At 46.5% G+C, this 27745-nt stretch overlaps 1 protein-coding gene and 1 long non-coding RNA gene across 3 annotated transcripts in view; one reads left to right on the forward strand and one right to left on the reverse strand.

Annotated features, from left to right (window-relative positions):
* The first annotated feature begins 207 nt into the window (after positions 1-207).
* The window catches only part of LOC139010909 (putative adhesion G protein-coupled receptor E4P), a 60984-nt gene continuing 33446 nt past the window's right edge, over positions 208-27745 (forward strand). For both annotated transcript variants that reach the window (XM_070415962.1, XM_070415963.1), the window contains exons 1-2: positions 208-241; positions 8641-8732. In XM_070415962.1, the coding sequence (XP_070272063.1) occupies positions 8702-8732 (31 nt within the window). In that variant the 5' untranslated portion in view covers positions 208-241; positions 8641-8701. The remainder of the gene's footprint in view (positions 242-8640; positions 8733-27745) is intronic.
* LOC139010908 (uncharacterized) lies at positions 8954-20945 on the reverse strand. Its single transcript, XR_011471571.1, has 2 exons — positions 14301-20945; positions 8954-11743 (listed from the first exon to the last, which is right to left on the reverse strand). It is a non-coding gene; the product is annotated as an uncharacterized lncRNA (long non-coding RNA).

Genomic DNA, 27745 nt, shown 5'->3' on the forward strand with positions numbered 1-27745 from the left:
ATTGGACACCATCACCATTTCCAAGTTCATTTCCAGAGGCACTTTATATGGTCCACCCCGGTAATGTACTACATAATGGTCCCTGCATTATGCAAATTCCCCTGCCAACACCCCAGCCTGCTCCGCCCACAAGGCTCCTTGAGAAACTGGAGATCGAGATAATAAACCATGTACTTCCTTTTTCTCTTAGCGCTGAGAAGCTCCCAGACTGGGTGAGAATCAAGGGATTTTCATCTTGTGGGTAAGTAGAAACTGGCTAAGTGTTTTTTCATGGAAAATATTTCCTGTGTAACCTTGGGTCTAGAAAAATGTTCTGCATTGGAAAAATTTCCAGGAGACTCATTACAGGTCCTGTGGCTTTATTTCCTGAAAGCTGCTTTGGGGGCATCTCTCTCAGGTCCATTTGCCCAATTCCGCTTGGGTGAGGAGTGGGCCCGAATTGCTTTAATACATACACTCCAAAGAGATTGAGGAGCTTAAGGGGCACTAAATAAGAAAGGTGCAAAACACAGGTCTGAAGCAGATGCAGCAGATAACTCATTTGTTATTTTAAAATGAGAAAACAAGATCTGAAAGTATGACTTTCCTGGGGTCCCACAGTGAATTACCAAACCTTTTCACACCCCACACCCCTCACCCCTATAAACACATCAGCACACTCAGTGCCAGGCGCACGGGGAAAGGCTGGTCTATTTTATTTACGGCCAAAGGATCTACAGCAGGGGTTCTCAACCTGTGGGTCACGACCCCTTTGGCAGTCGAACGACCCTTTCACAGGGGTCACCTAGACCATCCTGCATATCAGATATTTACATTACGATTCATAACAGTAGCAACATTACAGTTATGAAGTAGCAACGAAAATAATTTCATGGTTGGGTCACAACATGAGGAACTGTATTTAAAGGGCCAGAAGGTTGAGAACCACTGATCTACAGGTTGGTGTTTTTTTTTTCAGCCAGCTATTGTGACCCCATGGTAGGGTAGGGGGTCATGAAACCAATTTAGTGAGTACCAGCCAGCATTTTAGAAGGAAGGAAAGGGCTGTTGTTATAAAATATCAGAGGCTGCATATAGTTGATACCTATTTGCGCAACTTGGCTCAGTTCTCTTTCTTTCTCCCACTATCTGGTGCAAAATGTATTTCTTACACTGGGTCATGGCCAAAGCTCTCCGCAAGTCAGCCTTGACATTTATGGGAAATCAACCAGACGCAGAAAGACAAAACCCGTGAGACCTCACTGTGAATGGCGGTAGTCACACTCACAGAATCCGAGAGGAGGATGTGGGTGCGGGCCTGGGGAGAGGGAAATACGGGAGGTAACAGTCAAAGGGTATCCAGTTTCAATGATGGAAGACCAATACATTCTGGAGCTCTATACAGCATAGTATGCACAGCTAACACTACTGTGCTGTGTACGGAAAATCTGCTAAGAAGGTGGGTCTTACTACACACACATCACAAAGGGGGCAGGGGGACACACTTTGGGAGGTTGAAACTGGGCAACCAATGGGTCTGGGCTGCCTGTCACTACTTGAGTCAATTAAGCAGAGACAGGGTTGAATCATATTTGAGCATTTATTCCAATACTGCTGGCAGTATGGGAGAGAGAACAGCAGGTCATCCATGAAAATCTGCTCTGCACCCTTCCATAAGCCAAATGCTTACTAGTATATGGGGTAGAAGGACAAAGATCCCATGGGGAAGTAGGCAAAAGGTGTAAGAATAGGTATGCAAAAGGAATAAGAATGGGTATTACAGGCATGGGGAAGTAGGCAAAGGAATAAAAATGTGTAAATGGTTATAGATGACAGGCAATAAGGGCAGGGATTGCAAAGGGTGGGCGCAACACAGTTGTTCATCTTTCCATGGTGACAGGCAGATCTCAGATAGGGAGAATGGACAGCATTCCAAGGTAAACGCCCAGATCCTGGGACATACACCTATTAGCCAGGTTAGAATGTGCTTTCTCTAATGAGAACAAAACAATCACGGTTAACAGATCATGATTAATATTTCTTAATAGCTATAGCTAGTCCCCACTATTCTATTTCGGCCCCTAACACAGTGATGGATATGTTTATGGCCCGACGGTAGTGACGGTTTCATAGGTGTGTTCTTTTCTACAGACTCATCGAGGTGTGTACATTGAACATGTGCAGCTTTTTACATGCCAATCATTCCTCAGGAAAGTGGTTTTACAGAAAACAAAAAACATTCAAAGCAGCACTGCTAGAGGTCTAGCTGTTCCGGGAAACATTATCACCTCCTTCACATAAAATACCCATTTAAACTGGTTTCAAATGAGACCTCAAAAAAGAACTGTCCTTATCTAGACAGGGTGTCTTTATGCTGGGAGTTTCCGTAGTGTGTTTTAGACTATGTTTTTGGAAGGAAAGAGAGACACGAACCTGAAAGGGAAACAAATGTAGGCAGAAGGGGAGGCATGTAGGAAGTGACCTGGAATAACTCCTCAAAGTTGGGTCAGAATCTGATTTTCAGTCAGAGAGTGTACCCACTGGTTCTGCATTTAAAGCAAAAGTGGATTTGAAAGACTTTAGGTGGAGCCCGTGACCTCCAGTTCGGCACAGCTCCCAATTCTCCCCACAATGGCCTCATTTATTTGTATTCCATGTTTAGCTCCTAGGAGGCATGGGGGTTCGGGGTCTTGGTGTTGGGGTTACACAACAGCTTTAGATTCAGCCTAACTTTGTCCAAGTCTCAGTTTAGCATTTTTGTCGTAGCATTACCTTGAGCAAGTGATGCAAATGATAGAACCTCATTGAGTCTCAATTTCTTCATCTGAGAAGTGGGGATCTTGAGAAGATCTACATCATAGAATGCTTGTGAGCTTTCAGTGAGATGATAGTGAAACTGGACAACCCATGGGTCTGGGCTGCCTGTCACTACTTGAACCAATTAAGCAGAGCCAGGGTTGAATCATATGTGAGCATTTGTTCCAGTAATGCTGGCAGTATGGGAGAGCAACAGGTCAGCCATGAAAATCTGCTCTGTACCCCCTCCTAAACCAGCTGCTTATATGGGGTAGGACAAAGATTACATGGGGAAGTAGGCAAAAGGAATAAGAATGGGTATGCAAAATGGGTATTACAGACATGGGGAAGTAGGCAATGTGGGCTGGGGCAGGACTCCATGTTTGGGCAACAGGTTGTTAATCTGCCCATGGTAATAGGCAGTTCTCAAATGGAAATGGATCACATTCCAAGGTTGACTCCCAAGTCCCAGGGGCGCACATCTCCCTGCCAGGTTACGATGTACTTTCTTTTCTTAGAACAAAACAATCAAGGTTAACAGAGCATGATTAATATTTCTTTTTTAATATATATTTTATTGATTTTTTTACAGAGAGAAAGGGAGAGGGATAGAGAGTTAGAAACATCAATGAGAGAGAAACATCGATCAGCTGCCTCCTGCACACCCACTACTGGGGATGTGCCCGCAACCAAGGTACAAGCCCTTGACCGGAATCAAACCTGGGACCTTTCAGTCCGTAGGCCGACGCTCTATCCACTGAGTCAAACCAGTTACGGCTGATTAATATTTCTTATAACTATAGCTATAACTATATTCTATTTCTGCCCCGAACAATAGCATCAACACTCTTAGTAAACTCTTGGCCGGCCATAGACATTTCATAAATGTTCTAAAGTTATAATGAAAGAGCTACGAGAACTATCTGCAGCAAAATTTGATTTACAGGTGTCGGGAACATCAGGAATAAGAGATTTTTCTAGGATGGGCCTTCTCAGGCCACTACTTTGCTCCTGTGGGGGCCTCACATCACCACTGGGTAACGGGGTCAGTCCTTAGCATGCAAGGTCATGGTTATAACTGGGGTCATGGAAGGGTCATGAGAGCTCCATGACCACCAGTGTCACTACCACCACCATCACCATCACTATCACACCCACCCTCATCACCACCATTACTGTCATTACCAAAACCACTCCCTCCTACCATGTACATCATTTTCATTCACCAGTACCATCATCACCATGGCAACGTAAGAGCATCTAAACCTGTGGAGAATTTTTATGAGTTTATTTGGGCCATACAGAAGGCATGCCTGGAAGCAACATCTCCAAAGACGGAGAAAAATGCTTTCCAGAGTGACAGTGTGCAGTTTCTTTTATATATTGGGACTTAAGGAGGGAACACAAGGATGATTGCATGAACATGGGAGGAAGGAAGGCAGGGAAATCTCTTGGATTACAGGCTAGTTAACAAGATTATGTGCTCCCTTGAGGGTGGTTACATTTCCCAGGGGTCTGAAAAAGAGGCACTTCAAAGGTGTGCTAACCTAGATGCACAAAAACAAGGGACAAGGGCTTGCTTAAGACAAAGATATACCTGTTACATCCCTGGGGTGTGACTACCCACCATGACCTGCCCACTTAGGAATTTATAACCAGATCACCCTATGAGTTTACTTTTGGTTAGATTTGTTACAGAGCCACCATTTCCACCATCACCACCATCATTGCCTTCATCACTGTTATCATTATCTCTATCACCACCACTGCCACCACTATCATCATTATATCCTGTCCTCACCACAGTTCACGTTATTCAGCATTTATCATGTGCCAGGCAGGTGCCACATGCTATGAAAGGTCATCTCACTGAATCAGGATAATGATACTATGAAGTATGTTTTTCTTAGCTCCATTTTGCAGATGAGAAAACTGAGGCTCAGAGACAAAGTCACCACCTCAGAGTCACTGAACCAGTCACTACAGATTTGCAATTCTAACTCAGGTTGTAGCTCTGGCTGGGTGGCTCTGTTGGAGTATCATCCCTTAACACCAAAAGGTGTGGGTTTGATTCCTGGTCAGGGTACATATAGGTTTAGTCCATGGACTGATGTTTCTCTCTCACATTGATGTCTCTCTGTCTCTTTCTCTCCCACTCCCTCTCCCTTCTTCTGTCTCTAAAAATCAATAAAAATATATCCTCGGGTGAGGATAAAAAATAAGTAAACTCAGATAGTCTTGGGCAGGGGTCCTCAAACTACGGCCCGCAGGCCACATGCGGCCCACCGAAAACATTTGTCCCCGCCGGGTGTTTTTGCCGCCGCTGCCTGTCCTGCTTAGCAGCCGACTCGTCCGAGGCCTGCAGTGCGCATGTGTGGAATGTCTGAGGGACAGTGAACTGGCCCCCTGTTTAAAAAGTTTGAGGACCTCTGGTCTTGGGCATTGCCAGCACCTAATAAGAGAATTGATCCACAGGGAGGCCCTGAGGGACTCCATGATAAAGCAGAATGGTTATGTCAAAACAGGAATAGAGAAGGGATGGAGCTGACAAAGAAGCCATATTTTAAGGCACTGTGTTTCCTCTCCTGTTAAAATACTCCATGATTATTAATTTCTTATTGCTAAAGTAATGTATAAAATTTGGAATTACAGAAGTTAAACAGAAGAAATTTAAAGTCACTCACAATGCCATTCTCTTATTGACATTTATAATTTCTTTACATGTGATTTTCTATATTTTGCTCCAGTTCCTGCTGTTATCGTAATGCTATGTCACAGTGGCTTTCCATGTTATTTTAGTAGCCTCCTACATTATTTTATTTATAATATTGAATCATTTTCATTACACATATTTAAATGTTGCCTTTCCTCCCGCTGACACTTTATGAAACCAATTAAACTCTTTTGCTATATTTTTCCCATCGGTGCCTTTAGCATCACTTTTGGGTGACTTAACCGATATACAGAGCACTTATCTTTGCTAATGTGCACTGGGACTTTTATCCTCAACCTCAGCTGCCCATCAACATGACTTGATAACAGTGCTTTTTATATATAAAAATGATATTCTCAGGGCAAACTCTGCTACATTGTGTTTTAAAGTCTTCTTTGAAAGGCTCATTCATAGAGATGTCTAGTACTTCCATTATTCTCTCCTCTAGAATAACGTGACTAGGAATGCAAGCATTACAATTTCGATAATTAGACATAAATAAGTTTATGCACAAGTCTTCAGTTTCAAAAAATGCTAGGTTATGGGGGGGGGGGAGTGACTTCCTTTTTTTAAATATGAAATACCTTCACTTGGTTCAAAATCGAAATGTTGAAAGGGCAGAATGGGAACTGTCTCCTTGCTTTTGGAGAATGCTGTTTCCCAGCCTCTCAGTTTGCAAAGGAAACAGGTGTTATGAATTTCTCAGGCAACTTCCAGGAATGTTTTATGCCAATACGAACTCATTATACATATACGTGCATTTGAGGCAATTATCATGTTTGTGCAAAGGCCTGTATGACCCTGTGTATGCTCAAGTGCACACACACGTAAATTGTAGAGAATAGATAACGTTTGTGTAAAATAGAGATGGTTTCCCTGTGATGTAAATACATTAGAACTATATGTACACATATTTCTAATTGCATATAATATTAGCATCTTCTTTATTATCGCCCCTATTATACAAATGTTAGCATACATATGTCTTCCCTTTGGTTATCTATCTTCTTAACAGTACACCTTTAAGACAATCTCTTCTCTCCCTTTTATTAGGGAACTTGTCAGACATATGCTAATTTAGTGACAATAACATCATGAAAACCACAGGCCCTTACCCAGTTCTAAAAACATTGCCCAATTTCATCTCGTGTTTGTTCCCACTCGCTCCCCAAACCTCCCCAGATATCTTGCCATAAATTCTATGTGTTACACTATTTCACCTGCAATATTTTTAGTGCATATCTCCAAAAGATCAGTATTTGAACATAGCCCCGTTATCATATCTATAGCTTCCTTTGGATCAGTCATCTGACTTGACAGGTGAGGAAACTAAGAGGGAACTTATACCTATGGAAAATGCACAATCATTCTTTAATGTCATCACATCTCCAGTCTTTTTAAAAAATCACTTGTTGGATTTGGGGTCCAGTAAGACACTGGAATTTGTTATGTTTTTGTCCCTTTTAATGTATGTGCACTGTTGTTGTTTTTTAAAAATATATTTTATTGATTTTTTACAGAGAGAAAGGGAGAGGGTTAGAGAATTAGAAACACTGATGAGAGAGAAACATCGATCAGCTGCTTCCTGCACACTCCCTACTGGGGATGTGCCCGCAACTAAGGTACATGCCCTTGACCGAAATCAAACCTGGGATCCTTTAGTCCGCAGGCCGACGCTCTATCCACTGAGCCAAACCGGTTAGGGCTGTGAGTGCTTTTTACTGGACAGTGGGTACTGGGAAGCTTCCCAGGCTGGATGGTGCGTGTGGCAATAGACTAGGATTTTAAATTCCAGCAGGATTCCCAACAGGGGCGGCTTGTGTTCCTTACCTGTTGGGCTGTGTGTTTCCTGTAAGCTACTCTGCCCTGATCAGCCTTGCAGGAGCCTGCCCTTGGGGTGATTTCCTACAAGTATAATTGTTGAGTCAAAAGATGGGCAGACAACCTAACAGGAGTGAGAAAGCTCAGGTCCAAGGTGATCTAGCGGGTGGCATGGCGAGAACTGTGAGCAGCACCTTGGCTGTTGTCCTTGTTGCTGTGGGGCTGAATCCGGGAGATGGGAAGCTGGAGACCTTACTACCGAAGCCCTGGGCATGCCATTGCGAGGCCTCCTCCAGGGCTCCCATATATTTCTACTTCACTTATTATCATAGAGTAGATTTAAAATGTATTCATTAAAAATAATCTTTTTTTTAGATTTTAGGTGACATAAAAATTTGTTGAGTATGTAGTTATTACTTTATGTACCTTTGCTTTCCTTTTAGATTTACCCTCCCCCCATGTCATAGAACGTCTTTTCATTTTTCATTAGGTTACATTCAATATTATTTTGCATTAGAGTCAGGTATACTGAAAAGTAGCGTCCCCTCAATATTTCTGGTGCCCACCAGGCCCCATATATACAGATCACAGTACCACTGACTGTACTCCCTACGCTATCACCTACTACTAAGAGTCAGTGCGCACCCAATTGGTGGTGCTCAGACATTGATGGGCAAGTAGTGTTTTAGGCGTACACTGGCCACACACTTTCTCTGCACTAAACATGCCTTTATATCATTCCTTTTGAATTTATTCAACTAACCTGTTGAAATAATCCCAATGAATTGGAATTGCTCTGGCTAAAAACACTCAATTTATATCCCGATTCAAAACTTAGCCTTCCCCCTCATTATAGATCCTTCTCATTAACCTGCTCCCGGTGTTTATGAGAATTCAAACTGCACAACATTGTTCAAAACTGTAGAATATTAGGTGTCAGTGTCTTTATTCTGCTCACTGATACAGAGAAATTACTCATCACTGCTCAGCAAAATCATTTATGCTCAACGCGTAATCACTTGTTTCATTTTATTTTTTCCAGTTTCCTTGCATTTTTATAGTGTCTGTGACTGGTTTTTAAGAGCTTGTTTATGACTAAAGATGTTAACCATTTCTCATGCATTGCAAATAAAATACCATGTTTTTTGTTAGTATTTTACTCTGATGTTTTACATTTTGGTTGTATCAAACCTGTGTATTAAATATAATCATGTTCCGTTAAAAAAAAAAAAAAAGATGGGCAGAACTTACAGGGCTTTGGTAAACATCAGCCCTCTGGCTGCTAACTGTGACCATCAGAAACTGATCTCCCCGTGGCTTACTCATTCCAGGAACCCTCGCCACGCCACGCCCTGCTGGAGCGTCGCAGACTGTCCCTGGTGTCTCAGCGATATGGGGGGCAGGTGCCTGCCCCTGCTCTCAGGTGAGTGGCACAAAGAACCCCTCCCTCTTCTCCCCATGACCCCCTGTCCCTCCTAGCTTCGGTTGCTTCCCCACATTTGGCACTTTCTCCAGAAATGACTGTGCGCCTGTCCTATTAGAATCTTTTGAGGCTTAGCTGGTGTTATGCAAAGAGCTGAGGCCCAGAAAACTCCAGTGCCTGGTTCTTGGATTCCCCAAAGAAATAACCCAGAGGACTCGCTGTGAAATGTGAAAGAAATGGGTTTATTAGGACTTATATGCACAACAGTGGGGCTGATCTGAAGTTCACCGCCACACCGGCTGCCCCCGTGAAGTTGAACCACCAAGTCCCATCTGGGGGCGGCCGGCAGGTGTTATTGTTCCACCACCATCACCCGGACTTTTCCAGCACAGAAAACACAGGCAAACAGGCACGCAGAGGGAGGGGATGCACTTCTGAGCAAGCTGTGTGAGATCAAAACTGCTGGCTGTTTTCTTGACTGAGTAGCTGGCCAGGCTCCCAAGGTCTCACAGTTCTTACTGATGGCCTTCATCGTCTTCCCTCAGGGTGGAAGGGGGAGCCGGAGCCTGGGAAGGGGCTCATGTTCCCCTTTCCCATACATCCCAACCCAACATGGGTACCTTCCCTCTCCACTCCCATACAATCTGCCCGTTATATCTTCCGCACATACCCTGGGGAGGGAGGAGACATCACATTCATATTTTACAGTAACAATATAACATACAGTAAAGGAATAACAGACTTACACATACTAGTATCAGAGTGTATAAAGCAGATCCCCAGCCCCAAGACAACTTTCCAAATCATGTCAAGACAGGACCATTCTGTCGGGTTGACTGGATTTGTTTCCAAGGCAGCCCAGAGGGGGACCCAACAGCCTGAAACATTGGGCCGGGGAGCCCTTCATCAGCCCACCTTGCAAAGCTGTTAGCCTGCACTGAACTCAGGAGAATAAGGCAAATGTTCAGTAGACGCCAACAGAAGCACATCGGTACCAGTGGGTAGTACACAGGCCATCGCTCTATCCTGTGTAAGAACAGTGGCTCGTTCAGGTGTCTCCCTGGCCTCCTGTACCATCCCTTTGACCGGCGATGTCCCCAGGCCTGGAATGCTAGCTGAGAGAGGAGGAGTACACATCTGCCAGCTGGAACAGCAGTCAGTCACTTACTAGTTATGGGCAAGACCCTCCCCCAAGGGGCTAGGAGAGCGCACCAGCGGGTACCAGTTTGCGTTTCCCAGGGCCAGGCTAATACACTAGCTCTAGGGTTATGTCCTGGGGTGCTGGCAGCAACAGGCTCTTCTCCGCTCCCCAACAAGGTCTTGTCTCAGCACCCTGTTCGCTGTTCGAATCTGCGCTCTCGGTGGGCCACCACCTCTGCTGCTGCATCTGGAACGCTGCAGGTTGATCTGGTCGGGGCTTTTCATTCCTGGTTAGTAAGTCAGAGTCCTGGGGTCCATCCTGGTAACGACCCATCCTCAGTTTTCAGGGCGTTTTCCAGAGTTCGTTATAGCGTTCTGCCAGCCCAGCTCCTGTGGACTGCAAGGGCGGTGCAGTCGCCGTTTAATGCTGTGGCTCTCGGCTCAGTCTTGCACGTGATGTCCGGTCACTGCCAGCAAGGGACACAGATGCCGCTCCGCACACACAGGACAGCCTTGACAAGCTGTAATGTCAGTCATTTCCAATGGGAGGCCCCAGGCTTTAGCTGTTGTTCACAGGGTGTTCTGACTGTTATGTGTCATTTTCCGGTGTAGCCAGGTCTTTTGCTGGGGCCTCTTCTAGCCATCGGGCGGGAGCAAGTGCATTCGCTTCATCATTCCCTGGACATATAATGATGGATGTCCTGTGACGTCAGCCCACATGGTTTGTCCCCACAGGGGTCTGTTGCTGATAGTCCAGTCCTGAGCATGCCACTCAGGGGGCTGTCCTTTGCATGGGGCGTCAGGTGGCACTGGAACCGCACCTGCTCTCACTGGCGAAGGGCCAACAGGCTCTCCCTTGAGTGTCTTTTCAGCATCTCCTTCTGACACCAAGGTGACTGGCCCCAACAGCGCCTGCCATTCCTGGCTAAGTGGGGACGTTGAATGGACCTGTCTCTGCTGCAGGTAAACACTCCATCTCACTACCGCCTGTGTCTGTGCTGCGCCCGATTTCAGGGTGTGAGACGTGTCGTGCAGCCACCCCGTGATGGGATACGTGGTCCGCACCGTTACAGCAAAGCTTCCAGGCATAGGCTGTTGCCTGCAGGGGGTGGTAGGTGGCATTGAGCTGTCTCTCTAGTAGGCTGCATCTTTCTTCAGTCCCTTTCCACACTTGGGACCAAAATCCTTTTGGGAGGCGGAGTCTCCCCTGTCGCTGCCAGAGACCCCATGACACCCCCTCCTGGGTTACATGTGCATCCAATTCGCCAGGTAGGGCTGGATCATAGATACCAAGCGCCTGTACCTGTTTACCTGCTCTTTTGCCTCAAAAGCCCACTGGTGCTTCTCCTGCCCGTCCCACCGTTGTCCTCTCCTTATAGGAGCATACAAAGGTTGCAGGTGCGCTATTCTACAACACATCCTCTGAACACTGGAGTGGGTATTCACCACCCCAAGCCAAGTCTCCTTCTATTACCAATCATTTCCCCCGCACCCCTTTTACCTCCTCCCTCCTTTTTCTTTTGGTAATCACATACTCTTGTCTGTGAGTTTTCAAGTTTGGGATCAAAGTGATTCTTAATTCCTTAAAATTTCCTGGTGACATTCAGAGTCTACACATGTCTCCCTCAAACATGACAAGCCAGTCAAAGTCTTAATAAAATCAGTTTTCAACTGTATCCTGTTATAAAGAGCACAGATGTTCATTGAATTCATGCAAACAACCATATTGCCATGACAATAAGTAATACTCACTTATTCAGAGTTTCAGAATTCTAGAGGGATCAGGTAGAGAAAACATACAAATGCCTTGTATTGCTTATAAAGGTGTAATTTACCAAACTGCTCTAAGGAAAAAACAAGGGTGCTTATATCTGGAAAACAAAACATTTAAAAAAAAAAAATCAGCAATATTTTTAACAAAGTCATAAAACAATAATTATTCTCAGTTCATTCAGGCCTATATAATCAATTCTTCTTTATCCAGATCATGTCAGTTTTTCCCTAAATCCTGATCTTGCAAATTTATTCTCAGAAAACTCTATTTTAGAATAAGTCACAGTTTTTCCCATGGATCTTTAAGATGAAATCTCTGCAAATGCATCAGGGTAAAACAGTGACTGTGAATGACAAAACTTAAAATGACAGTTATAGATCTGATTAAAATGCAATTGACAAAGAACTCTGCTTTTCTGTAAGATGTAACATCCCAAGATAACAATTTGAATGTGAAAGTGTGCCATATTCTCTCCCCCCTCCCTCCCACACACACATGCTGCTCCGGCACAGGGCTGGGGGGCAGCCCTGATAAGTCCCGGGACCACAGCAGCCTCTGAGTCTCCAAAAGGAAGACTCAAGGTGTTCAAAAGACTCATTTCAAATTGTTCCTTCATTTTGCCAGTGACACTTCCATGCCACTGTTACCAGGACTGAAAGCGGTCCTGCTGGCGTTTTCTGGATCTCCCCAGAAAGCTCACGTGGTGGTCCCCTCATACCACAGGGAGCTCCTTTTCCAAAGTGGGGTTCCCTACACTACATTTCACACTGCCCCCCATCCACCCTCTTCACCTGCCTTTAGCTCTACGGGAATTTCTCTGGAATCCAACCTGCCCACTAAGCCAGTTGTTATGCAAAGTGCTGAGGGTGAGATTCGAGAAAACCTTGCCTTTGGTTCTTGGATTCCCAGAAAAATAACCAGAGGACTGGCTGTGAAAGACACGGGCTTATTATGACTTATGCCATGGCCAGTGCCATTGTTTCACCCCACTCAGACTTTCCCAACACAAGGTTTTATGGAAAAACAGGACCTGCAGGGGGTGGGGGGTGTGCTAATGCCCCCGCCCCAGCTGCGTGAGCTCAAAACTGCCAGCTGTTTTCTTTGAGATGCTGGCCAGGCTCCCAAGGTCTTACAGTTCATAGTCTTCCCACAGGATGGGAGGAGCTAGAACATGGAAGGGGCCCAGTTTCCCATTTACCGTTCCCTTGCTCAACCCCAAAGCAGAATTGAGACAATGACTGGGCCTAAGCAGATCCCAGGTGGCACAGGGAGGGAGTGGAGTGTCAGAGAGGGAAGGGAGAGGTGGGACTGAAGAGCATGTTAATGAGGGGTTACTGCTGGGGTAACCACCGCTCAGTCCTGCTGGGGACCCTTCAGGAGGCTTTGTGTAATGTGCCTTTGAAGGGCAAGAAGTCTGAGCTACCTATTCTTCAGTCCTCATCTGAAACCCCAAAAAAGGACCCGTGTCTCATCCTGTGGGTGGACAGTCAAGGGTGTAACTAGAGTTCTAAGAGGACACTGGCCAGAGTCTGTTTTGTTCCATAGGCAGGGATAGGCCCAAAGGTTGTTTTTTGTAGCTGCAAATGAAGATATATCCTTCAGAGGCGCATTGCATTAAAGAGTTAGATGCTGCTGGAGCAAAGGCAGTCTTTACTAGCCAGTCCGGACAGTCTCCGGTAAGGTTTTCCTGAAAGTAGTCCCAATATTTTAAAGGAGATGTGGGCCCTGATTGGTGTGGCTCAGTGGTTAGAGTGTTGGCCTGGGCACTGAAGGGTTTCGGGTTGGATTCCTGGTCAAGGGTATGTATGTGGGTGCGGGAGGCAACCAATTGATGTGTCTCTCACATCGATGTTTCTCTGTCTTCCTGTCTCCCTTTCCCCCATTTTCCTCTCCCCCTCCCTTCCACTGTCTCTAAAATCCAATGGGAAAAATATCCCTGGTGAAGATTAACAAAAATAAAAATAAATCAAGGGAGATGTGGGGATCTCCAGGAAACCAAGTATTTGCAGTGCTGCAAGAGAGTCATGAATTCCTCTCCTTAGGAACATGGAGGCTGTTATTTCCACTGTTCAGTAATGTTTATGGGTTTGCTAACACAAGGAGGGGGTTGTGAAGGAGCGTGGCTTTTGCTATTCGCACTGGAAGCTAAGCTGATGGGTATATGGTAGGAGCTGCCAGGCTTTGCTGCCTTAACAGTGCAAGGTGGGATGGAGGAGAAATCTCAACAGGAAAAACTAAGGGTCACTATGGTCTAAGCCAGTAGTAGGCTTAGGATGACAAATCCCACAGGGTGACAGATAAGCCAAGGAAGCCGTAACTTGGGAGAAGCCTACAAAGGCATTATCTGTCCAAGCAGATGCCCGCGGAGCTGGAGAGCGTAAGAAATAGGAAGGGAGCCCTGACCAGTTTGGCTCAGCGGACAGAGCGTCGGCCTGAGGACTCAAGGGTCCCAGGTTCAATTCTGGTTAAGGGCATGTACCTTGGTTGCGGGCACATCCCCAGTAGGGAGTGTGCAGGAGGCAGCTGATCGATGTTTCTCTTTCATCTATGTTTCTAACTCTCTATCCCTCTTCCTTTCTCTCTGTAAAAAATCAATTAAATATATTTAAAAAAAAAAAAAAGAAAGAAAGAAATAGGAAGGGTGACATTGTTACCTAGCTTTAGTCAAGGTCTGTCGCTGGAAAAGGCATGTCAGATCCCCTTCAGGAGTGCAAATCACCTCTCTGAACTGGAGTTTGGTGTATCCAGGCTTTCACTCCTGCGAGCTAGAGCCATCCACTGGTTGTTGTTCTGGTCCTTGGGTCCTCCTAAGTCTTCAGTCTGTCCCCGACTGGAAGCGGGGAAGGGGAGAGGAGGGAGGGGGAAGGCAGAGGTTCCTCTGTGGGAAAAGAAGAGCTGGAAAGAACTTAGGCAAGGTTAGCAAAACTAGCCCTAGGTGTTAAACACAGTGTTTAATTTCCGTGTCCTGTTCTAACCCAGTGGGGGGAGTCCCTAGAACAGAAGTTTGGGTTTCCCATAGACAATTTCAAAAGGGTTCAGTGTGAGCCCACATCTAGGGGCTACCCTGATCCCGAATAGGCAAGAGGAGGCACCTGGTCTCGTTGCAAATGTGCCTCCTGACAGCTTTGCCCAAGTTTTCTCCAAGGTGAGGCTCATGTCCGTTTCCCAGTTCCAGCAGACAGGGGTTCAGGACCCCTGTACTCTCCATCGGACCTGCAGTGCTTGACTGACTTTCCAGGTGACTTCAGATATAAATGATGGCTGTTCTGAATACTGTTAGGGAGTCCGAATCGGGAATTAATTCCTTGAGTTTTCACCACCTCAGTCACCTTTTCAGTTCTAGTCAGGTATGCCTCAACCCATCCGGAAAAGGTGTCTACAATAACCAGCAAGTATTTGAAATTCCCGGTGGTTTTAGGCAAATTGGTAAAGTCAATCTGACAATCTTCAAATGGGGCATGTTCCTTTGTATTGTTCCCCCTTCTCGGCTGGGTTGCGTTCTATCTTGGGGTTATTTCTAGCATCTAATTGGCAACCCTGAGTTATTTTTTGAACAGTCTTCTGCAAACGCGGTCCCTTTAAGTAAGGCCGGATTAAATCGGCCAGTGCATCCCACCCATAGTGCATTCCTTCATGCAGATGTTTCAGGACTGGGTATACCAGAGCTTTGGGCATCGCTTCTCCATCAACAGCTAGTGTCAGTGTTAGCAAACCCCCACTCACGGCCTATTCTTTGCCTGGCCCTGTGTAATGAGGTTTCAATTCTGCCAAGTCTAAGTGGGGTGTTAGAGCCCCAATTAAGGGAGTCTCTCGGGGCTGCTTGCTTTGCTGCTTTATTGGCTTTTAGATTCCCTCTAGTTACCTGGGACCTGTCCTTCTGATGCCCTGGGCAATGCATAATGGCAACTTTGAGTAGGCAGAGTAGGCAAATTACCGGCCTTAAGTAAGGTTAGAGCCTCTTTTGGATATTTAATGTCTGTTCTCCAAAGTTCGAAATCCTCTTTCTTTCCATATTGCCCCATGAGCACGTATAGCATGAAAACAAGTTTAAAGTCAGTATATATACTGAGCCGTCTGTCCTGAGACAGTTCCAGCGCCCTGGTGAGGGCACTCAGCTCAGCTTTTTGTGCTGAGGTGCCTGTGAGTAGGGCATGCGCCTCCATTACCTTGCCATTGGTCACCACCGCATACCCGGCTTTTCTTTGTTTATTTTCCATGAAGCTGCTTCCATCAGCGTGTAAGTCCCAGCAGCTGATCTGACAAGGCTGGTCACCTGGGGTAAACCTGGTCAATAATTTCTAAACAGTTATATGAAGGTCCCAGCCTGCCTTCACAGTTGGGAGTGGCTGGGTCCTACAGAGTAACATTCGGCGTCTGCAAGGTGGCTTTTGGGTTCTCTAACAGGATGGCCTGGTATGTGCCCATTGATCCAGCCTTTAACCAGGAGCCCCCTTTCTGCTCTAGCAGGGTTAGCACCTGGTGGGGTGCGAACACTGTGATGGAACACTGTGATGGGCGGTCCCAGGGTAAACCCTTCTGCTCCCTGAAGGACATTTCAGGCTGCCGCTACCTCCCTGAGGCAGGGAGGCCATCCTTGGGTGGTACATCTGATTTCTTAGAGAAACACACATTCGGCTTTGGGGAGTTTCCCACCATCTGGATAAACGCTCCCAGTCCAATGCCCTGCCCTTCATGTATATAAACCTGAAAGCCTGCTGAGGGTCGGGCAATCCTAATGCAGGGAATGAGGTTAATTTTTCCCTTTGGTGTCTCAAAAGCCCTCTGACATCCTGTGTCCAATTCCAGGGGAGGGCTATGTCGAGCCCTTTCTAAGAATCATAGAGTGGCTTAGCTATTGGCCCAAAGTTAAGAATCTAAATGTGACAGAATCCTGCCATTCCAAGAAGCTCTCGGAGTTGTCTCTGGTTCTCAGGAGGTTTAGTGGCAGCAATGGCTTCTTTTTTGGTCTGCCATAAGATAAGCCTTCTCTTCCCTATTTTTTTTTTCAACAAAGACTCTCCAAAGACTTACTTACTTATTTACTTATTTATTATTTTTGTTACTCTTCACCCTAGGATATTTTTTCATTGATTTTTTTAGAGAGATTGGGAGAGGGAAAGACAGAGAGAAATATCGATGTGAGAGAAACACATCAATTGATTGCCTCCTGCACGTGCCCCAACCAGGCCCGGGCAGGGGAGGATCCAACTGAGGTATGTGCCCTTGACTGGAATTGAACCCAGGACCCTTCGGTCCTCAGGCGGATGCTCTATTCACTGAGCCAAACCAGCTAGGCTTCTCCCATGGTTTTAAGTTGAACCCTAAATAAGACACCTCTTGTCTGCAAATCTGAGTCTTGTGAGGGGAAACTTTATATGCACAGGATGCAAGATGGTTAAAGACTTTGGTAGTATTTTTTATTTTTTAAATATATTTTTATTTATTTCAGAGAGGAAGAAAGAGAATCATTGATTGTCTACCTCCTGCACAATTCCTACTGGGGATTGAGCCTGCAAACCAGGCATGTGCACTGACTGGGAATTGAACCGTGATCTCCTGGTTCATAGGTTGATGCTCAACCATTGAGCAACACCTGCTGGACTGACAGTATTTTTTAAACAAGTCTCATAAGAGTTGCCAGTAGAGTCCAATTATAGGTCTCTCAAGTCTTAGGCTAGCAGTTCTCTGAAAACCATGGGAGAGTTCTTAAATCCCTATGGCAACACAGCCCAACAATACTGGGTAATAGTTTTACTCACTGGGTTCTGCCATTCAAAGGCAAATAGTAATTGCGCCTGCTTATCAATTGGAATACAAAAGGCATCCTGCCCGGCTGGTATGGCTCAGTGGTTGAGCATCAACCCATAAACCAGGAGGTCACGAGTGATTCTGTTCAGGGCACATGCCTGGGTTTCTGGTTCAATCCCCAGTAGAGGGTGTGCAGGAAGCTGCTGATCAATGCTTCTCTCTTATCATCGTTGTTTCTATCTCCCTCCCCTTCTCCCTTCCTCTCTCTGAAATCAATTTAAAAAACCACAATTTATTTTATTTTTTAAAAAAGAAGGCATTCTTTAAATCCAAAACAAAGAACCAACTAATTCTCTGGCACAGCTATCAACAAAGGGTTTGGGTTGGGGTCAGCTGCATGAATGTCCTGAGTAATTTCATTAATAGCCTGTAGGTCCTGGACAAAATGATATTTGGCTTCCTAACGGGCAGGATTGGTGTATTATATGTTGATCTGCAAGGCCTAATTAATCCAGCTTTTAGAAATTCCTGCAGGATGGTTGTAAAGCTGCCTTTTTTAGTGGGTAGTTTTCTCCTAGGCACAATTGTTTTTTTCCTTTAACTGAACAGATACTGGAGAAAGATTTTCTGCTGGCCCCGATCCTGTGGGCCCACAGGGTCTTACTTGCTCAGAGATTTCGGGTGGGAAAATTCCTCTGGGGGCCTCTGGTTTCAGCAAGGAACATCTGGAGCTTTAGTGTGTGTTCCGGGGGCGCCTGCAGGGGGAGCTGTTGCTTCTTGGAGAGAAAGTCACTAGAGCAGGGAACTTGCAAAGCAAATCCCCACCCAACAGAGGAATCAGGCAGCCTGGCACATGAGGAAAGCTGTGAGTTAGCTTTTGGCTGGCCTCCCGCCAGCATTCTAAGGGCTTAAGGCAGTGGTTCTCAACCTGTAGGCCTCGACCCCCTTGGGGGTCAAACGACCCTTTCACAGGGGTCGCCTAAGACCATCGGAAAACACATATATAATTACATATTTGTGATTACTTACTATGCTTTAATTATGTTCAACTTGTAACAATGAAAATACATCCTGCATATCAGATATTTACATTATGATTCATAACAGTAGCAAAATTACAGTTATGCAGTAGCAACGAAAACAATTTTATGGTTGGGGGTCACCACAACATGAGGAACTGTATTAAAGGGTCGCGGCAGCAGGAAGGTTGAGAACCACTGGCTTAAGGAAAGCTTGCTTTCCATGGTTTTCCTGAAACCCCTGACGCTGCCACGGAGGTGGATGGAGTAAATCACTCCAGTGTCCACAAGGAAGTCTATGGGTTGGTTCCCTACTCTCAGTTGTACCCAGGGCCCCTGTGGGGAGATAGCAATGGGGCCGGGTAATATCCAAGGGAGCCCCTGGGTCCCGTCATTCCTCATCGGAGTCGGAGTCCCCATGCCACGCAATCATGTTTCTAAGCTGATTCCTGTATGCTTTCAGAGCTAATCTAGGGCATTCTCTTTTCCAATGCCCTTCCTCCTTACAATAAGCACATTGGTTTGGGCCTAGAGGCCTCCTCCACTTCGTTTCTTTTCGTCCCCATCCAGGCCCTAAGACAATAATAGTCGGCTGCTGCACTTGCGTCTTTCTGCTGTAAGACATGGCAATATTGACCAACTGCTGCGGTTTCATCCCCAATGTTCCCGTCAGCTCTAGAAGCTTGTTCTTAATGTGTGGGACACTCCGGTGGATGAAGGCCAGATTGACCAGCCACACATTTTCAGGCGCTTCGGGGTCCATATCTGTGTATTTCCGGATGACTTGGTAAATTCTCTCGAGAAAGTCAGCAGGATCCTCGTCAGGTTTTTGCTGTATTGCCAGTACCCTGTCTAGGTTGTTTTTCTTCGTCACCCCTTTCCTTAAGCCTTCTAGTATGCATCTCCTGTAATGCTCCAGGTGCACTAGGCCTCCGCTGGTTAGATCCCAATGAGGCTCTACGACAGGCACTGCCCCCGCTGGGAAAGGGGTTCTGTTGGGGTTCTCTCCATAAAGCCGATAGGCTTCCTCTATGGCTTTATCTCTTACTAGTTTTCTCTCCTCACTTGTTAGTAGGATGTTCAGGAGCACCTCTACATCGGCCCAGTTAGGTTGATGGGTTGAGAAAATATATGCAATGAAATCAGTTGTTTTCTGGGGGTCCTCTTGGTAAGAGGCATTAACACTTTTCCAATTAAGTAAATCCGAAACTGAAAGTGGGGTATGGGCCCAGTAATACTCCCTCGGCTGGCCCATTTGATTCATGCCTCCAGTTGGCAATTGTCTCGGCAGACATGGCACTACTCCAGTCTGGGGAGCCGCTGGTCCGCATTGGGTGCCCTGTGAGGTCCTAGAAGGGGAGACTGTTTGCTCATCACACAAAGGAGGGGCCTTGGTGGCCTGGGTTCTCTGATTTCTAAGATCTACCCGGGTCGGTGGGGGCGGCAAAGATGGATAAATGCCACCTCCCTGCCTTGGTGACCCTGGGTTCCGGGAGCCTGAAAGAGCCACTTCCTCATTCTTTTTCCCCTCCTGCGTCTTACTGTCTGCAAGGGGGGACTTCGGCTTACTGTCTGCAAGGGGAGGCTTTGGCTTACTGTCTGCAAGGGGAGGCTTCGGCTTACTGTCTGCAAGGGGGGGCTTCAGAGAGCTTCCCCATGGAACCTTTAACATATTGCCCTCCTTGACTGCATCATTCTTCTTGTGCAGACACATAAAAGCCTTAATATAAGATAATTCACCCCATTTCCCGGACCTCTCACAGAATGACTGTAACTGCAAAATAGTATAGTAATTCAAAGAGCCATTCAGGGGCCATCGCTCTTGGGACTCCAAAACATACGTTGGCCAGACCTTATTACAATAGGAAATCATTTTCTTCTTTGTCATTGGCGGGTATCCATAGAGATGCCAACTCTCTAATATGCGGCCAAGGGGGCTGTCTTTCGGGATGGACTGCGTTGTTCCCATAGTTACTAGCCAAGGGCAGAACCCGTGAACCGGGAAAGACGCAGTTTTACCAAGTAGGGCTGCCCCTGCCTAGAAACACAGACAGGAACACGACCAAGAACCCTACACAATCTACACAACTGTGACAGCAGCGGAGTCACCTGCGGAGGCTGAGCACGCTGAGCCAGCGGGTTTCTAGTCTTTTACACGTAAGCTTCTGGGTTAAGTTGGGGACTTTCCACATCCGTTGCAGTTTGGGCAGTTGGCTGATGCAAGAAGCCAGCGCTGGCCTAGTTACAGTGGTGCAAGCAAAGGAGGTTTATCTGCTCTCCTTGCCTTCTCACAATCAGAGAAGCATCCAGAACCCAGAAATCCACATACAACCAGACCAGAGCGAGTACTCCTCACAGATCCCCGTACAAGGGGAAGGGGGACTGGATGTTCTCACAAAGCCTTGCCACCCGCCAAGTGGCGCCAACTGGTTCCCACGGAACCCCAGATGGTTCAAATGAACCCAGAAGGCGGGGGGCAGCGGGTTTCTGGTCCTGCCCACCAGGCACTTGTCCCAGTCAGCCCGCAGTAACCCGTTTCCCCCCCTCAGCTGGGCGTCACAGGCGACTGGCCCAAGAAAGAGACAGTCCCGGGGTAAAGTCACCCGGCAGCTGCTGGGGACTCTCAAAATCTCAGCCCCCGGCGGCCAGGGGGACCCCCTCCGAAATCTGGGGACTTACCGGGGGCTCCCACTTGCTCCTGGCTATGGCTCGTCAAGTCTGAAACCGCAAAGAAATGACCCGATGCCAAGTCCGGTTCTGCTTGTCGCCAAACTCGAGAGACACGTGCTGGGGTGAAGGAAAGGAGTTTTCCTCCAGTTGCCAGCAAGTAGGGAGACGGGAGACTTTTCTTGTCCTCAAACACCCACCTCGCCGCGCAGTGCAGGAGGGGTTTTATGGGGGGTGGGGGGGAGGGGGTGAAACCGGAACAAAGAGACCAGGGGAGGGGCTGTAGGGCTGCAAAGGCCGCGCCCCCAGAGAAGGGGGTCTGGAAGGAGGAGGGGCTGAGGGAGTGTGGCTTCCCTTCCCAAGGTTTATCTCTCTGCCACAGGCCTGATCTCTCAGGCTTTGTAGTTTTGGTTGCCCACATCTGTGGATTTTCGTGGCTGGCGCCAGGCACCCCCTCCTCCCCGAAATAAACTTCCCTCAGACCAGTGGTTCTCAACCTTCCTGATGCCGCGACCCTTTAATAGTTCCTCATGTTGTGGTGACCCTCAACCATAAAATTATTTTCGTTGCTACTTCATAACTGTAATTTTGCTACTGTTATGAATCGTAATGTAAGTATCTGATATGCAGGATGTATGTTCATTGTTACAAGTTGAACATAATTAAAGCATAGTGATTAATCACAAAAAGAATATGTAATTATGTGTTTTCCGATGGTCTTGGGTGACCCCTGTGAAAGGGTCGTTCGACCCCCCTAAAGGGGTCGAGACCCACAGGTTGAGAGCCGCTGCCTTAGACTGTGAAAAAGCAGAGAGAATTACACAGGGTTTTGTTGACATACTCTTTAAGAAACCAGAAAGTCGGCTACAGCCTCAAAATGGATAGAATGCCGAGCCTCCTTATCGCTTCATTGGAATGTTAATTTGTGGCTACAATCTCAGGGCTGGACCGGGCGGCTAGGGTAACTCCCAACCATTTCTGACTTGTTCCCACGGGGCTGGAGAAAAATGGGATCTTACAGAGGGAGACGGGAACCTCTCAGCGGTAGGATAAGGGGACAGACACTTCAAGGCTGCTACCCTGATGATCGCCAAGAGGCTCCGTGCTCGGAGTACCTTCCTTTAGTAAGTTACAAAGACCTGGACTTACCCAGCCTTGGGCTCTGGGCTTTAGGGTCTTTGTGTGAGGGGGAAGGGCATGAGTAAGAACAGAACCACAGTTGTCTAATTATTATTCACTTCACTAACCACAGACAAGAAGTTTTCTTTCTGGAAACTGGAGGATGAAACAGGCCTGTAAAGGATAAGACACCCTAAAGCCCAGATGGGCCCATGACTCAAAAGAGAAATACATTTTGAGAACAGACCAAGCACAGGACAGGCTTTGATTTGGTTGCTGTGCCCAGACCCTGACCCCCTCCGGGAGTTTTCCTCAGGAATGCTGACCATTCTCTGGTCCCAGGAAGGGGCTGAGCTGTTTGTAACATCACATAGAACAAGCATGTCAGACTCAAAGGCTAACCCGGGCCAACTAAGCCAGTTTTAAGATTATGAGGCCGCCCCCCAAAAAAACCCCAAAAGTTTCAATTTTCATAGAAACGTAAGTTTAGTTCAATAGAGACATGCTGAATACAAAGGGCTGAAATAAGTGAGTCATCGTTAATGAGTATTTGTTGTGGGCCTCAAGTTTGACATACTTGTCATGGAAGATTAACCACCTTGTTATCAGACTTGGAGCTTCTGAAGGCCCGACTGCAGACTCTACCCTCCCCCGTCCATGTTAGATTTGTAGCTCACAGCTGCACATAGCTATCTTCTCCCTCGTGTGTGTATATAACCAGCCAACTGGTAAGGGGGGGTCAGAGCAGATTTTTGTGAGTGATGTTAACGTAAAAAAACCATTGAAACCTGTAAAGAATTTTTGTGAGTTTATTTGAGCCAAACTGTCGACATATGCCAGGAAGCAGAACCTCAACGAATTGCGATAATGCTCCGGAGAATGGCGGGGTTACATCTGCATTTATACATTGCAATCAAAGGAGGAACATAGGTGGGTTACATGAAATTCATTGGTGACAGATTTAAGGAGGAGGGATAAAGCAAAGCAGGGGAAACCCCTGGGATTGGATAAAAAGTAAAATGATGGACACATACTTAGGTGGGTGCAGGATCAATTAACATGATGATGAAGGAATTTGTGGTATCTGTCCTGGGGCCCAGCACATTTGGTTGTGCCCCAGGGGCTCCAGATACAGGGAAGTCACAGGTTACCCAGACATTTCAAGGGTAGGTATGTTATCATAGATGCAAAAAGACAGATAGGCTCAGTTAAGGTAAAGGTTGACCTTGTCAGTGAAGATACTGGCCTAGGACGTAACTGCCCACCATAACTGCTTTTAAAGTTTAATTACAGACCATCCTTTGTGGTTACTTTAGGTCTCCCAGTTTGCAAGACTGCCATGCAGGCCTCCCCTGAGCCTGTCAGGTTAGCATGTGGCCCCTTTTGTCCACAGTGACCAACTGCTCTCCCATACTGCCAACATCATTGGAATAAATGCTCATATATGAAGCAACCCTATCTCTGCTTAATTGGCTCAAGTAGTGACAGGCAGCCCGGACCCTTTGGTTGTCCGGTTACATTTGGAGTAATAATAATAAAAATACCATCGGATGAGTCAAATACAGGCTAGGAGTTTTGAAAGAAGATCTAAGCAAGCATATTGAAACTGGACAACGAATGGGCCCGGGCTGCCTGTCACTACTTGAGCCAATTAAATTGCAGAGTCAGGGTTGAATAATATATGAGTGTTTATTCCAATAAGGCCGGAAGTATGAGAGAGCAGCAGGTCATCCAAAAAAAAAATCTGCTCTACCCCTCCCCATAAACTGCTTGTGTTGGGTAGAAGGACAAAGATTACATGGGAAAGTAGTAATTGGGCATGGGGAAGTAGGGAAGGTATAATGGTTACAGGTTGCAGGCAATGCGAGCTTGGGGGATGGGGGGGGAGGGTCAAAAAGGATGGGCAAAAGGTGGGCACCTCAGGACCCGATTGTTTCAGCAACAAAGTTGTTAATCTTTCCATGATTACAGGCAGTTCTCGGAAAAGGAGATTATGTAACTGGACAAACAATGGGTCCTTCTGCTGTCACTACTCCAGCCAATGAAGCAGCGATAGGGTTGAATCAAGTACAAGCGTTTCTTCCAGTACTGCAGGCAGCATGGGAGAGCAGCAGGTCAGCCACAGAAACCTGCTCTGCACCCACCATGAGCCAGTTGCTTATATAGTAAAAGTACAAAGGAGAAGTAGGCAAAAGGGCCGTTCACAGATATGCAAAAGGACTAGGGGTCTTCAAAGGGCTGAGTGATATGCAGGGACTGGGGTGCATCATGGGGAAATAGCCAAAAGGAGTGCCAGATGGGCAGTTAACAGGTGAGCAGGCTGGAGGTCTGCAAAGGCCTGCAGGTGTGCAAAAGGGCTGGGGACCTTCAAAGGGCTGGCGGTTCCGGTTTCTGCACAAAGTTGTTCATCTTTCCATGATAACAGGCAGCTCCAAGTGGGGAGGAAGGGCGGCATCTCTGGGTCAGCTCCAGCCCGGGTGGAATGTGCCTTCTTTCATCAGAATAAAACCATCACGGTGAACAGAGCAGGATTAATGTTTCTCACAGTACTAGCTGGTTCCCCAAATTCTACTGCTGCCCCTTTCAAATAGACTGCATTCCGATGTTAGCTCCCATATCACAGGGTGTACAACTCTCAGGTTAGGATGTGCTTTCTCTAATCAGAACAGAACAATCATGGTTAACAGAGCATTATTAATATTTCTTATAATTATAGCTAGTCCTGTAACTGGACAAATGATGGGGGGAGCGGTTTATAATCTGATAGATAGAGCACCTGAATTAATCTGAAAAATAATCATATTAATTTTAAATCCTAGAATACATATACTTATGTGAACAGGGGGGTTAAGTTTTTCTAAGTTTCATTTCTTAGGCCGGTGCAAAAGTGATTGAGGAGGTGACTCAGCTGTGGACATTGTACCTACAATGTACCCAGAGTTAATGTAAAAAAAACAACCACTGAAACCTGTAAAGAATTTTTGTGAGTTTATTTGAGCCAAACTGTCTCCATATGCCGGGAAGCAGAACCTCAACCAATTAAGATAATGCTCCCGAGAATGGCGGGGTTACATCCGTATTTATACATTGCAATCAAAAGAGGGACATAGGTGGGTTACATGAAATTCATTGGTGATAGATTAAGGAGGAGGGATAAAGCAAAGCAGGGGAAACCCCTGGGATTGGATAAAAAGTAAAATGATGGATACATACATACTTAGGTGGGTGCAGGATCAATTAACATGATGATGAAGGAATTTGTGGTATCTGTCCTGGGGCCCAGCACATTTGGTTGTGCCCCAGGGGCTCCAGTAAAAGGGAAGTTACAAGTTACCCAGACATTTCAAGGGTATGTTATCAGAGATGCAAAAAGACAGATAGGCTCAGTTAAGGTAAAGGTTGACCTTGTCAGTGAAGATACTGGCCTAGGACGTAACTGCCCACCATAACTGCTTTAGTTAAAGCTTAATTTCAGACCATCCTTTGTGGTTACTTTAGGTCTCCAGTTTGCAAGAATGCAATGCAGGCCTCCCCTGAGCTTGTCAGGTCAGCATGTGGCCCCTTTCGTCCAGACCAGCAAGCAAGCAGAACCATTATGCATGGACTCCCACCAGGAGTCCAGACATCCTCTTATCACTTGATGATCAAGAACAATAGCTGAATTCTGGAGACCTCCAGGGCTGCAGGTAGCTGCATTCCATTCCCAGCCTCACCCCTAGCCGATCCCCCTTTATAATCCTGTCCCCTGCACCTTGCCATAAAACAGGTTTTGGATGCTTGTAAGCTCCCTGTCTTCTTGGTTGGCTGGCCTTCTCATATTTGATTCAACCCTGCCTTCGTTATTGGACATTGCGACTGGCAGCCCGAGCCCACCTGGGGCTTCCCGGTAACACAATCAATGGGTCCGGGCTGCCTGTCACTACTTGAGCCAATTCAGCACAGTTGAATCATATATGAGCGTTTATTCCAATAATGCTGGCAGTATGGGAGAGCAGTAGATTGCCCACAAACATCTGCTCTGCCCTCCCCACCATAAACCAGCTACTTATACTGAGTAGGACAAAGCTTACATGGGGAACTAGGCAAAAGGGTATGCCAAATAGGCCATTCACAGGCCTGGAGATTTGCAAAGGCCTGAGGGTATGCAAAGGCTGGGAATACAACGGCCTAGGACCTGATTACCCACCACAAACTGGTTTTTAGTAAAAAAAAAAAAAAGAAAAGTTTTAATTTCAGACCATTCTTTGTGGTTAGTTTAGGTCTTTGAGTTTGTAAGGCCACCATGCAGGCCTTCCCTGAGCTAATAAAGTTAGCATATGGCCTCTTTTGTCCACAGTTGTTGTTGTGTTTTTTTTTTGGGGGGGGGGGGGCATTCACAGGGAAATTAATGATGTTAACGTAAAAAAAACCCACTGAAACCTGTAAAGAATTTTTGTGAGTTTATTTGAGCCAAACTGTCGATATATGCCGGGAAGCAGAACCTCCAGGAATTGAGATAATGCTCCGGAGAATGGCGGGGTTATATCTGCATTTATACATTGCAATCAAAGGAGGAACATAGGTGGGTTACATGAAATTCATTGGTGACAGATTTAAGGAGGAGGGATAGGCAAAGCAGGGAAACCCCTGGGATTGGATAAAAAGTAAAATGATGGACACATACTTAGGTGGGTGCAGGATCAATTAACATGATGATGAAGGAATTTGTGGTATCTGTCCTGGGGCCCAGCACATTTGGTTGTGCCCCAGGGGCTCCAGTAAAAGGGAAGTCACAAGTTACCCACACATTTCAAGGGTATATTATCATAGATGCAAAAAGACAGATAGGCTCAGTTAAGGTAAAGGTTGACCTTGTCAATGAAGATACTGGCCTAGGATGTAACTGCCCACCATAACTGCTTTTAGTTAAAGTTTAATTACAGACCATCCTTTGTGGTTACTTTAGGTCTCCGAGTTTGCAAGAATGCAATGCAGGCCTCCCCTGAGCTTGTCAGTGTTATGCCCAGATTCCAAGATCCCCAAAAATTCCACACTGGGAGCCAGTTCGATGCAACAGCAGAAGGACCTTTTATTTTTGGGCTAGCTAGACCGACCCCCGTTCCCGGCCAGCCCGGCCCTGCTCCCGGCCGGCCCCGGCGACAGGAAGAGAGAGTCCCCTCCCATGGGAAAATCCAGCTTAAATAGGGGGGTGACGCAAGGGGATTGTGGGCCCTGCCTATTGGCCAGGCGTGAGCCGGGTCTTGTTACACAGGATGTGGTCATATCTATGGCGCGCACTTCCCTTGATTGTCATTGGTTAATTTAAAATCCCGGGCGCGGCCAGCAGAGGCCTGGGCTTCCGGGAAGAAGGCTACACGTGGCCCCAACATGGAGGATACAGGCAAGATGGGGGGGGGGCGCATAGCCCTCACCCTTTCAGTCAGGTCAGCATGTGGCCCCTTTCATCCACACTGATGTTTGAGTATTTTTTACTTACAGACATGGCCATGTCATATGATTCAGCCGAATAGTATTGTAAGCGGAGGTCAACTGAGTCCTGGGCTTGT

This window comes from Myotis yumanensis, unplaced genomic scaffold (assembly GCF_028538775.1).
Source record: "Myotis yumanensis isolate MYYU_CA2020_CCGP unplaced genomic scaffold, mMyoYum1.0.hap1 SCAF_5, whole genome shotgun sequence".
In the NCBI taxonomy this organism is placed as follows: domain Eukaryota; kingdom Metazoa; phylum Chordata; class Mammalia; order Chiroptera; family Vespertilionidae; genus Myotis; species Myotis yumanensis.